The sequence below is a fragment of the Panthera tigris genome, chromosome B4, assembly GCF_018350195.1.
Source record: "Panthera tigris isolate Pti1 chromosome B4, P.tigris_Pti1_mat1.1, whole genome shotgun sequence".
Lineage (NCBI taxonomy): Eukaryota > Metazoa > Chordata > Mammalia > Carnivora > Felidae > Panthera > Panthera tigris.
Genome location: NC_056666.1, coordinates 119,678,518 through 119,692,087, shown reverse-complemented (window position 1 = coordinate 119,692,087; position 13,570 = coordinate 119,678,518). Strand labels below are relative to the sequence as shown.

At 33.8% G+C, this 13,570-nt stretch overlaps 1 protein-coding gene across 1 annotated transcript in view; it reads right to left on the bottom strand.

Moving 5' to 3' along the window:
• The window catches only part of SCYL2 (SCY1 like pseudokinase 2), a 68,810-nt gene that overhangs the window by 40,309 nt on the left and 14,931 nt on the right, over positions 1-13,570 (bottom strand). The window contains exons 2-3 of the mRNA XM_007085656.3: positions 12,244-12,442; positions 3,368-3,525 (exon numbers count right to left, since the gene is read on the bottom strand). Coding sequence (XP_007085718.1) covers positions 3,368-3,525; positions 12,244-12,420 — 335 coding nt within the window. The 5' untranslated portion in view covers positions 12,421-12,442. The remainder of the gene's footprint in view (positions 1-3,367; positions 3,526-12,243; positions 12,443-13,570) is intronic.

The window sequence follows — 13,570 nt, the reverse complement described above, 5'->3', positions numbered from 1 at the left end:
TCAGCTCTGAGACTCACTTTGCCCATTCGTAAAATGCTGATAAAAAACCACCTTGAAGGGTTACGCGAGGATCAAAGGAGATACTGAATGTAAAGCACACAGCACAGTGACTAGCATGTAAACTCAATAAGTCTTTACTACTGCTATTATCATTACCAAGTGTTTGAGACTCAAGTGCTAACATTTTATGACTTGGGCTTAGGCTCTGGCAATAGAGAACTACAAGGTAGTGTGGAAACAAGCTAAACCAAACTTCTGCACCTGGATTGTAAATGCTTAATAGCAAGTATGCCCTTTGCTGTTTCATCTTTCTCCTGTTCCTGTGTACCTTTTCTTTCACCTTAAACTCATTTTTCAAGTAAAAGTGAATGCAGAAGCTCAATATACATGAGAGATTAACACAAAGCTTCTTAGGGTGAGGGAGAGAGTTACACCTGCTCACTCATTAACAAAGATGCTACCTTGTTCTTTACTCCTTCATCAAGCTCATTAACACAGTGGACACCAGGCTTTCATCTGCTGAACTGTACTGGAGGAAAACTGATCAAATACGCTAAAGTCTTTCCTACAGTTTTCTATAATTCCCAGGATTCATGTATTTGAGTTACTCTTATTTTTTTTTTCCTCTCTGTCTTGACCCCAACATCATCCTTGGTCACATCAACACCCATATGATTATTCCTCCAGCTGAAGCCCCCTTATTTTTTTCATGCATATTCACTTCCATCATCATTTTTACAGTTACATGTGAGAAGGGCTATATCCTCTTCTCAAGAACCACCTCCCCAGCCACAGCTACTTACTAGACATTATCTCCTACCCCTTTACTACTTACACCAAATCTAGCTCACTGGCATCTTTATTCACCAAATTCAAAGTATTGAGTCCTGACCATACATGATTGATTCCTTTCTCCCAACTATCTCAACAATAAACCATCACCCTTTATTACCCTTTACTGAAAAAACCCTTATGAATCCTTTAATAATCATTACAAGTTTCTTCTACTCTCTTCCTTATGTCATAGGCAGAGGAAAGAAATAGAAAACCCCAGTCTTTTTAAATTCAGTACTAAGTCACATAATGTACTTTAACCTTGCTCTTTTTATTTTTTAGCATTCAAGGACATTCCTTTATAGTTCTCTCATTTAGCTTATTCCATGGCCCCCTTTCCCCATTACTCACCTATTATCCACGTTCTACTTTAAAAAGCATGAAGTTCATCTAACATGAATGACCTCACTTCCCTAAACTTTACCTCAGTATATTAGTGATTAAACCATCATTCTAAAATTTCCTTTGAGTTCCTCTTATGGGACTTTATTCACATGATGTCTTGTCTACTGGGCTCCTTTGTACCTATTTTCTAGCTTCCAAACTGCCTTCCTGCTACTGAAATTACTGATTATCAATAATAACCTCTCACTAGTCAAATGTAATGAATTTTTCTTAGTCCTTATTTTCTCTTTACTCAGTGGTCCTCAGTGACTAGGTCCCTTCTCCCTCCCTCAGCTCCCATGATGTGCTGTTTTTCTCCTGCTATGTAACAATGATGGCTCATTTCTTTCCCTCACTCTTTTTTTCTCCTCTACATTTTAAGTTCTGTTCTCAGTACTTTGCTCTTTCTACTCATGCTCTTGAAAAATTCTTTTATTTATAGTTTTAATTACTGCCTCTGTTACCCTTAATATACATCACCAACTCTGGGCTTTCACCTGGATTACTTTACTATATAGCACATTTCTTTTGGATAACTCCAGTATTATTTCTACATTAATTCATTAAAAACTGGAAGTTATTTTTTTCCTACCCTAAAGTTGTCCTCTTTCTATCAATTTTACAGTTTTACAACCTAACAATGAAGATGCCTTAAAGTAATCTTTGAATTGTCTCTCTTAATGACTGCCCATAAATCCCTTCTGTAATATTTAAGTCACTACAAAAGAAGCTACAGAGAGAGCTTCTCCCCTCAAGAGACTTAAAATGTAATGATGAACTATAAGACACATTGATACAAGTTAAAATAACAAATATGAGCAGGATTCTAATAGGTGACATGGTAGAGGCTGATAGAATACACTCTAGAGGAAAACGCACAGTTAGGAAAGCTCAGGACAAGCGTGGCAAACAAAACTTAGTCCACTTTGGGATACAGAGTTCACAATAGTAAATGTTACATAAGAGTCAACAACTACACTTTTCTTCTGGGTTTATTCATGAAAAGAAGAGCAATGAAAATATTATCGTGATAAGAGAAATATGGGCATATATCTGGATAGGTACACCATGGTACAGTGGGGAAAAAATATGGGCTCAAGAATCAAGGTGTCATAAGTATGTGGCTTAAGTAATGTCTCTGATCCTCAGTTCTTCCATATAATTTTGAGAGTCGGATAAGTTAAACAAATGTAAAGTATCTAGTACAGTTTTCACAGTAAATATTAGGTTTTTTTCTTTTGGGTTGAAAGAAAGTATCTTCTGCTCTTGAGGGGAGAGGGATCAGTGACAGTGGATTACTGAAGATTCCAAAGTAAGAATTACACAGAAATCCAATATATACAAAGAGATAAAAGCAAAAGTGTCCTGGCTGAAGGTGGACTGGAAGCCTGGAACTCTGCCAGCTCTGTTCCTCTACCTGCCTGTTCTTCCCCATCCTTAAAATTCCAGGGTCCACAGAACACAACTGGCAAACCATTTGGTTAAGATCTTCTGAATTTAGAGAGAGGAATACAGTCTGCTAGGTAGGAAGGAAGGAAGAAAGAAATTAGGGGTTATGACTAATGTGGAAAAAGTTTATATAGCTAGGGTATCATTAAAAGCACCATAAGCTTGAAGATCCAGTTAAGACTACACAACATTAATTTCATATTCTTGTCATTCTCAGCAACAATTCCCAAGATATCCTTGAAAAAAATAAATGGTAGAGTAACTGAGGGCTACGGACTGATATGCTGAGCATATCAGAAAGTTAAATGTCTAGAAGAGTACCTGAAACATACATAAAAATAGCCTGCAAATAGGGAATAAATGCAAAGAATACAAAAAATTCTAGCAAATTAGCAAGGAGAGCTACTTTCAGGCAGGGACTGTATGCTATCCTTCTGCATCTTCCACTTTGACTACTGCAGTGCTGACCACAGAGTAAGCAAATACAGATTGATAGCAAATGTGAAGAAAATTCCAAAGAGGTAAATACACATAATATACAAGTAAATTTTAGGGAAATAGTAAATCCATAAGAGCTCAACAGTCAGTTTATAAGAATTTGTCACTGACAGCATGCCGTACAGACAGAATTTAAATATAAAATTATTTTTAAGTATTTGTTCAAAACAAGTCTTTTATGGAAGTTTTTATAAAAATTTACCTGGACTCTTCTAAAGGATGCTGGACAGTAAGAAGTCGAGGGTGTCGTAGTCGAGTTAACTGTTGGACTCCTCGTTTTAGAGAATCGATGATTTGATCCTTTTCAAATTTTTGATATTTGTCAATCAGCTTTTTATCAAAGACAAAAACAGCCACTTCCTAATAAAAGAATAGTGTATCTAATTTTAATCAAGAGTATATAGAAGTAATAAAACTTTACCCGAGTATCACAACAGTCTACAAATAGAAATAACTAAAATCTAATGTCAGAGAAATTATAGCACCACTGTAATACTTTCCTGATATCAAAAAGTTGGTTTCTTCATGATTAGTAAATCTAAATATTTTTAAAAGTATTAGACCCAGAACCCTCATCTAAGGAGAACATAGGAAAATCCCTACCTTTGAACTCTGGTACACAAAAGGTGCATGTAATGGGTTATATCCCATGTAGTAATCTCTTATTTAACGAGAATTCAAATAAAAGCTAAAATGTTTAAAAATTCAAAATGCTATTCATAATGATAACCCTGGAGTATACTATAAAATCTTGAATCACTTTTTGAAAGAAAGCTTATATATGTCAGGAAATGCTTGTTTACACAAAAACCCATTTTGTAAGCACCTTTTACATATGAATAACATATTCACTCTCTCCTTCCACCCTATCCCCATCTTATGGGTAGTAACTGGGAATGAATGGGACCAGTACAGGAAGCTGCTCACCCACTATGACTCTTTGAGATCATTTATAGCTTATTATCTACAATATTAAAAGCACATATTGTACTTAACTATCTTCTTCCTTTCATTTTCTCTCTTACCCGAGGAAAAATAGTTCCCATCCAGTTACCCAGTCTTAACAAATCACTCAAAAAATAGCTGTATTAATAGTTGATATATTACAATTGTGTAATGCATCAGTGACGCTACATCTCCATCCTAAATGGAAAGAAAAATGATAAAGCTGGAAGCAAAATTAGCAAAGAATCAATGCTAGCTTTCCAAAATTCTTTGCAAGATTTTGAATGACTTTCAGAATGTCTATATAAATCTTTTTCAAAAACCTCTAATTAAACCTACTACTGCTCAACTATCAATATCTAAGACAGTATCTTTCCATTTTATTGTTCTCTCCTCATTATTTCTGCTACATTAGGATTACTGTTTTTCACAAGTTAGCCTGGCAACCTAATTACCTAACAGAGATTCACTGGAAAATCCCAAACCAATCAACTTCTCAAACACAACTTGTTTTAGGTCGGAGGCTCCTTAAATGTATACAAATAAGTTAAGGGTCTTAGAGGATTAAGTCTCTGAAAAGTGATAACATAAAGGGACTATTTAGTAACTCAACTTGAACATCCCATTCCCAAAGCATTTATGTACTTTTAAGTAATTGTTTCATTCTTCACAATAATCCTACAAGTTATTACCCTCACTTCACAGATAAGGACACTGTGGAGAAGATAAATGTACTATCTAAGGATCTCACAATTGGTAACATCAAGATTTGAATCCAGTCATTTTAACTCTAAGGGCCACATTCTGTCTCCCCAGAAATAATAGAGCCAATAAACACAGAGTACCCCAGTAAAACATAACACATGCCTTCAGGAAAACAATCATTTAAGGGATTTAAATAGCACTCATATATAAATACATAATCTTAGCTCTTTTGATCATTGTAAGACACAGAACTATCAAGAAAGAGCTAAGAGCATTATGTAATATTAATTTGAACTAAAAACAAATGACCTAGAAGTTCAAGTTCCTATCTCACTATTCATGAGCACAATCTTATTTTAGTAAGTATTCTGCTATAACACATTTTATAAATGCATCTAATTTAATGTGTTTATTTTTTCAAGATGTTTTGAGTCCTTAAAAAAAAGATCACGTGAAATGGCTCTTTGAGCACTTGCAATTTCACCACTCTTAAGGAAAAACACTACAGTTCAAAAGAAAAAGACACATCACAAAATTCTCTCCCTCAGACATTCATTTATTATTTTAGGTCACAGATAAAAGATTTCTACATAGATCAGAATAGATTATCAACTATATTAAAACGATTTTCTCGGGGCGCCTGGGTGGCTCAGTCGGCTAAGTGTCCGACTTCAGCTCAGGTCACGATCTCACAGTTTGTGGGTTCGAGCCCCGCGTTGGGCTCTGTGCTGACAGCTCAGAGCCTGGAGCCTGTTTCAGATTCTGTGTCTCCCTCTCTCTCTGACCCTCCCCCGTTCATGCTCTATCTCTCTCTGTCTCAAAAATAAATAAAAACGTTAAAAAAAATTTTTTTTTTAAATAAAACGATTTTCTCTTTGTTCCAATCAATTGAAATTAACCAATTTCAACAAAGTTGTGACTAACACTTAGACCTCATACTGATCTCCTAAAACTCTTAGCTTGCATATCAAAAGTTTTCTTCAGAACAGACAATCACCTAACTTCTATGTTCTCCTTCTGCTACTTCACTACCCACCCTGTTAAGACATCATTTGTGTTAAAGTCCTCTCACCTTAGAAGTATTACAAGCTTCTCAAAGAAGCTTATTAAAGAAACCATCCCAACAAAAAAAAAAAAAAAAGAAAAGAAAAGAAAAAGAAAAAGAAAGAAAAAAAGAAAGAAACCATGCTTTAAGCATCTCTGTATCCACCACAGGATTTACACCTAGAAGACACTCAGATGTTTATTACCCAGTGGCGGTCAATAAAGATAAGCAGTTACTGGAGGCTTTCCATTATTGTCCTAAATTAAAACCTTTTTTGACTCTTCATTATGAAAAGTTTCGAATATATAGAAAAGCTGAGAAAAGATGAAGGTATCTTAAGTGGACATTTTCCACTTAAGAGTCAACTGTTAACTCTAAATTTTGAGGCTCTTTTTTATACAAAAATTACTAAAACAAAATGTAAGACAATCTTGCACTCTATTGTTTACTTATTCACTTCATATTCTTTAAAATAGATTGGCAAAGAAAGTTACCTACTCAAAAGTACTTTTTCTCAACAACCTATCTTTAAGCAAAAAATGGCCATAAAGTAACCTACTCTAAAAACTATTTGTCAAAATGTAGACTACATATTGATACAAACCTAATTTATAATTTTTTAAAGCTACTTTGCTAACTACAAAATTGAACTCTTGCTGAAAACAAGACAGCTTAAGTAATAAAACCTAAGTAGATATACACCAATGTGTCTAGGATTTCCTAATAGTAATCATGACCTCCAGTAACCTATCCCTCAAAGCCACCAGGGATGGTTTCTGAGACATAGATATTCCCTGTGATCTCTATTTTACAGATCTTCTGTGACTGGTCAGTGGTGACAACCATCATGCACTGTATTTTTCATATGATTTGGGGACAATGTTCCTTTCTCAAAATGATAAAACAAAATCTAAATTTTTATTTAGATTAAGTTAAAAACAACTTGTTATTTAAGAAGACTGAGAGATAACAAGATATACACCTTAAAATTATTAAAGATAGTCTATGGTCATTATTGACCTAAGCAACTTGACTAACACTTTCAGCTTTCTACAATCATTTCTTTTATTTAAAACTTTTATTTATTATCATTTAACTTTTTATAATAATTTAATTATGCCTTTGCCTACACAATATCAGCAAGCCTCACCCATGAATACTGACATTTGTATAACATAATGTAGATTTTGCAGTAAGGAAGGGACTATGTCCAAGCCTACATTTGGTAGAGTGGCTAGAATAATGAATATCAGTTAAATATTTATTACATATTTTTAAAATCAGTCTATCTTCATTATCTTCATAGGAAGAGTCATTTAACTGAGGGTGTTTTAAAGCTTACACAGCTGTCAAAGCAAAAGAAACAGGGCAGCAAATGTAACTTTTAAGACAAAAATAAGATTAAATCTGACTTATTTTTAAAAAAAAGTCTATTCTAAAACTGGATAAAAAATAATCATATGAGACTAGAAGACTATTAATAAATGTTGTTAAATTCATTTTAAGAGTAGTCTCCTGGCAAGAGAATCTTGTGTCAAAATAAACAAATACCTAATAGTAATAAATGAATGCTTAAACAGTAAACACACCCACATATACACTCTTTTTTAAAAACATCTTCCCCCAGGGGTGCCTGGGTGGCTCACTTGGTTCAGCATCCAACATCGGCTTAGGCCACGATCTGATGGTTCGTGAGTTCAAGTGTCACATCAGGATCTGCCCTGAGCATGGAGTCTGCTTGGGATTCTCTTTCTCTCCCTCTTTGCCTCTCCCCAGCTTGTGCTTTCTCTCTCTCTCGAAATAAATAAATAAACTTAAAAAATATTTTTAAAATATTTCTTAAAAAAAAAAATCTTCCCCCAAAATAAATGCCCAAAGTTGATACGTAGAATTGAAAGAATTTTCAAAATGTAGAGTTATTTTTCTATGCAAAGGAAGTAAAAGGTATACTGGTGAGACAGAAACTATATTTATATAGTGCTTTTATTATAAATTAAATATAATAGCAGCCTTGATAGTTATAATATTCTTACCTAACAGAGAAGGTGATGATACTTCAATTTTTAATATATATATCTATATATACAAAGCAACCATTTCTCACTTATGATTGATACATATAATTTGGCCAAAGATTTCCCTTTAATGGTTTGTGTAATAAAGTAGAATTTAAAAACTAGAAAAGTTAACGAAATCCAATTAAGGGCATTTATCTCAGAAATCTCTCTAAAATAAATATTCTTTATAAAGGAAATAAGAATATGTTTGAAAAGAACACCTATATTTAGATACCATTTTAATCCTAAACATGCTACTCTGCAGAACTACAAAGTCAGTTACAAAGTTATAACAGAAACACAGCAGAACAAACTCAATGCCTAGTAATTAACTACCTATCAGACATCATAAAAGTTTCAGAAGTAGAGGAGTAAGGAATATTTCACTGAATTTTCAAAAATTAAATGACCCTGAGATCTTGCCATTTGCGACAACATGGATGGACCTAGAGGGTATTATGCTGAGTGAAATAAGTCAGACCAGAAAATCATACCATATGATTTCACTTATATGTGGAATCTAAAAAACAAAACAAATGAATAAACAAACAAAAAGCAGAAACAGACCCATAAATACAGAGAACAAACTAATGGTTGCCAGATGAAAATATGGGCAAAATGAGTGAAGAGTGGGAGGTACAGGCTTCCAGTTATGGAATAAATAAATCACGGGGATAAAAGGTACAGCATAGGGAACATAGTCAATGGTAAATAGTATTGTGTGGTGACAAATGGTAGCAACACTTATGGTGAGCAAATTAAATAAATAAGATAAAAGTAGATCCTCTGCTCAGAATGCCTAAAATAAAAAAGACTACAAAAAAGTTTGGCAGGAATGTGAAGAAACTATAAATGCTGATGGATACAACCGCTCTGGAAAAACTGACGCTAAACAAACACTAACACTATTACCCAGCAATTCCATGTCTAGATAATGTGTCATATATACCAATGGCACATTAAGAATGTTCATAGAAGTTCCCCATATATTAATGAAAAACTGCTATGTTCAGCAACATAGATATATCCCATGAACATACATTTAAGGAATGGAAGCCAAACTACAGGAGCACAGATACCATGATTCCATTTAAATAAAGTTCAAAAACAGGAAAAGTTACTCTCAAGTGTCAAAGGACCATATAGCAGTTACCCCTAGAGAGAAGGTGGGGAGAGGTAATGACTACGAGAAGATATGAATATTAGCAATGTTCCTTGATCTGGATACTGGTTATACAGGTGTGCTGACTATGAACATTCATCAAGCTATACGCTCATGATTTGTGCACTGTTCTGCATAAGTTCTTAAAAATACATTTATATTTAAAACTCTAAATAGGCACAGTTTTCATTCCATAAATGTCACCCTGAAATGTCTCACATCTCTATTGAGATTCTAGAAAGAGTAAGGGTTAGGAACTAAGAGCTGCTTCTAAATGAACACTCAAAAACGAAACTGAATAGTATTTAAGTCTAAATAGTAGCTTCAAATGCTAAGAAGCTATAATTAATTATCCATTTTAACATGTTTACAAGTTGTGTTTGGTTAAGCTTACCCAAATAATAGCTTTTAAAAATCTTAATTTTGCATACAAAATTATTTTGTATACAAACCTAGCCTAAACACATTATTTAGTTGCAAAAAAAAAAAAATCAACTTTACACTTTTCTTGAAACTCTTAGGAATTGTTCATTGCACTTCATGAATTACTCACTATGAGATGTTTCTTCAATGAATGTCTTTCAAAAACAATAAAAACTAGCAAAAACTGGTGTTGGAAGCATAAAGCCAGAATAATAATAATAACAGACGTCCAATCAGGTACAATGACGTTACCATGCACACAAGTAAATTTTTATTTACCAATTCTTTTTATCTTGCTACATTCCAGGTTTCATAAATATGTACTTTTTTTCATCTGTTCTGTAGGTGCTTTTATTACTACTCCACTCCTCTCAGAAACCTTCATTTAGGTTAAAAAGTCAAAAAGTTGTACATGATCTGAAATTATAATTCATCGCTTACTGTTGTGAACTTCAAATAACTTTGGCAAAAAGTACACAGACAGAATCTCCTAGCCCTAGTACCTAACCTGATGTTTACTTCAAAGTCAAATTTAAGATCATATAATCTGCTATAAAACACAAATGCAATCAAGTACACTGTATGCTAGATCAAGAAAGACTGTGAGAGTTTTTAAAAAAAAAAAAAAAAAAAAGCTCTCAGTCTCAGTGTCCCTTTATGTGGGGGGAAAAAGACCAAGAAGAATATCCTTTTCATTATTTTTCTCCTGGCTTCTCTAAGATCAACACTGTCATACATAACTTTCTGTGATGATAGAAAGTTCTATGCCTGCATGTCTAGTATAGTAGTACTAGCCATATATTGCTAAGGAACATTCCAAATGTGACTACTGCAACCAAATTTAGTTTTTACGAATTGAAATAGGCATATGTAGCTTGTGGTTACCATACTGGATAGCACAGGTCCAGATTATCTATCTTCTATGATTCCCTTTTAATAAAAAATGAGATAACTAAAAAAGAATTAAAACTTCGAGTAAGGGAAAAATTAAAATGAGGCTTCAACTCCAAGGTGGTTACAGATGTAGCTATTCCTTAAGGAACTAGCCAGTAGTCCAGATAGGATACTCAGTTTAAAACACCGTAGGTTTGAAAGAGGCAAAGAAAGAAGATTCAAAACTACATCCAAGAATGTAGATCCATCCACAAAACCACGAATACATTCCAAAACTATCTTTTTCCACAAAGCAATAAATTTGGGTGTGGGGGGTGGGGGATATAGTGGTTTCCTAAGAGAACCCAATTCTGGCAGTGAGCAGTGAGAATGGCTGTATTATTGTGCAATATCTAATCAATTACCTATTATTTGTGCCTGGTTTTCATGTTCTATGAACAACAGAAGCTTCAACATTATCAGAGAATTTCAGCATATGAACTACTGATATAAACACAAACACCTAGAAACTCTTTCGGTTAAGCACAAAGACACTATTAGGTTACATCCTTAATAAATAATACAAAATTTAGTACATTTGGTGTTCTTTGATTTGCCAATAATATAACTGATTATAAAAGCTAGTGTTGGAGGTTGATCATTTACATAACTTCGTGGCCTCATTAATAGCTTTTTAAGCATTCAATACTCCAGAAACCACTTATATTTTAGTGAGCTTGGTGAACTGAGAAAACAATGTTGAAAAATGACAAATCAATCAGCATTTAAGATAAGATCAGCTCTGAACTTAAAGACTTCCAACCAAATGGCAATAAAAACAAGATTTACAGTCAGATACATACCACATACCAGCAATCTATCACAAGACCAAGGTTCCTACTTCATAAAAGGATAACCAAAGCCAATTGAGTCTTTAATATACTTGTTTGGTAAATAAGCTGATTTTGGAAAAGTCACAAATAATGTATATCCACAACTGTATGACTGTGACAGTTACTGGAAAATATGTGTAATAAATCCCAAACGCCTTACAATCCATATGTTTCACTTGTAGAGAAATAAAAGTACTTTTAGAAACAGTAATTTTTATTTTTAAAGAATATATTTCTACAGAGGTTTTAAACCTGGAGGTTTTCAATCCTTTAAAAATTCCAACAGAAAACTGTTAGTAAAATTTAACACTAACAATCCTCCACATTTCTGAGAACCATCTGTTGCTCTCTTAAGTCAAATTAAAAAATAAAAAATAAAAATACAACTCATTCAAATGACTCTGCTAAAAGAACAGTTACTTTTAAAATAACTTTGAAATCAGTATATCTCAAAACACATTTACCAACTATTCCACAAATGTACCCCCTTCTGATAATAAAATCAAGTTAAACACAAAAGAATGTTACAGAAGTCTATTTTCCAGAAAATAGACTTTTATTTTATATAAAATAAAAGGGGAATAAGAATGCACTAAATAAGAATGCATTTAATGTTGGAAAATTTAACTATTTTGCCAATAGCTTACTGACAAATTTGAAAAGGAACACAATTTTTATTCCAAAACAAATACTTTGCTAAAAATCTAATATGCTCCTTTACTCAACAGAAACATTTATTTTATTAAGTAATCAAAATTAAATTACAAGATGGGGTGATATATCAAACAATATATTTGTAACCAGGAGATTCAGGGCATGTTTAAAAGCGTTTATTTTTGTATGACTTCATTAGATGGAAATGAGAAGTAAAGAACCCATTACTTTTGGCATTTCTTAACATAAAAACATATATGCACATTATACTACTTATTAACATGTGCATTTTTTGCCAATGGACTCTGAATTAAAACTTACCTGTTTTGTTGACTTTTTTGTGCCATTGAAAATCTTCCAAGCTAGCCCATTGCCACCACTGGCAATGTGTCGACCAACATCAAATTCTCTAGTGACAGGGTTTCCCATTACAGCACTAGTGACATCAGCTGTTACTTTCGTAACAGTACTCTTTAACTTATTAAGCATGGACTCCATGGCTGCAATATTGAGTAGTTACCTAGAAACACAAGGGAACGGGGGAACGTTGATCATTTGTTTTTACTTGTTTCAGCACTTAACATTCATTATTTAGTCTGAAAACTTAATATACCCCCAAAAGGGAATGAAACAATTCTAGAGTATAAAAGCTACATGTTGGTTTTGTCTTCAAAGAACCCAATACATTCTAATGCAATTTAAATCTAGGAACCAAACTGTTCCTTTCAACCTCAATTATTACAGACCAGGAAGAGAAAAGACACTTGACGCTGACATGAATGTTGTTCAACTATATAACATGAACCCGCAATACTTTAAGGGTATTAGAGGGCCCAAATCTTTCTTCAGACTAAAAACAGCCATATAAAACCTGAAAGGAGCTAATGCTATCTATACTAAACAAGAAGTTTGTATTTGATACAAGTTTCATTCACTAATAAAATAATCATTGAGGGGCACCTGGCAGCCTCAGTCACAAGAACTTATGATTCTTGATCTGGGGGTCGTAAGTTTGAGCCCCAAGTTGGGTATAAGATTACAAAAATAAATAAATAAACTTCAGAAAAATAAAAAATAATAATGATATAAGGCGCCTTGGTGGCTTGGTTGGTTATGCATCCAACTGTTGGTTTCAGCTCAGGTCAGGATCTCATGGTCATAGGATCAAGCCCCACATCGGGCTCTGTGCTGGGCATGGAGCCTGCTTGGGATTCTCTCTCTCCCTCTCCCTGCCCCTCTCCCCAGCTTATGCTTGCGTACACTCTCTCTCTCTCAAAATAAATAAATAAGCATTAAAAAAAAGAGAGACAAAGAGAAGCATTTGGAGAAATTTTAAAAATAATAAGTAAAATAACTACTGTTGACCTATGAAATCACTCAAGAATATCTTCTAAAAGAAAAGCATTGATGGCAAAAGGACAGTAAAACATGCACAAGCAGTAAGTCATAAAATATTTTTTCTTTTAATATTTATTTATTTTTGAAAGAGAGAGGGAAGGAGGGGCAGAGAGAGAATCCCAAGCAGGCTCTACCCTGTTAGTGCAGAGCCCAATGCAGGGCTCCAACTCATAAACTGTGAGATCATGACCTGAGTCAAAATCAAGAGTCAGATGCTTAACGGACTGAGTCACCTAGGCACCCCTCATAA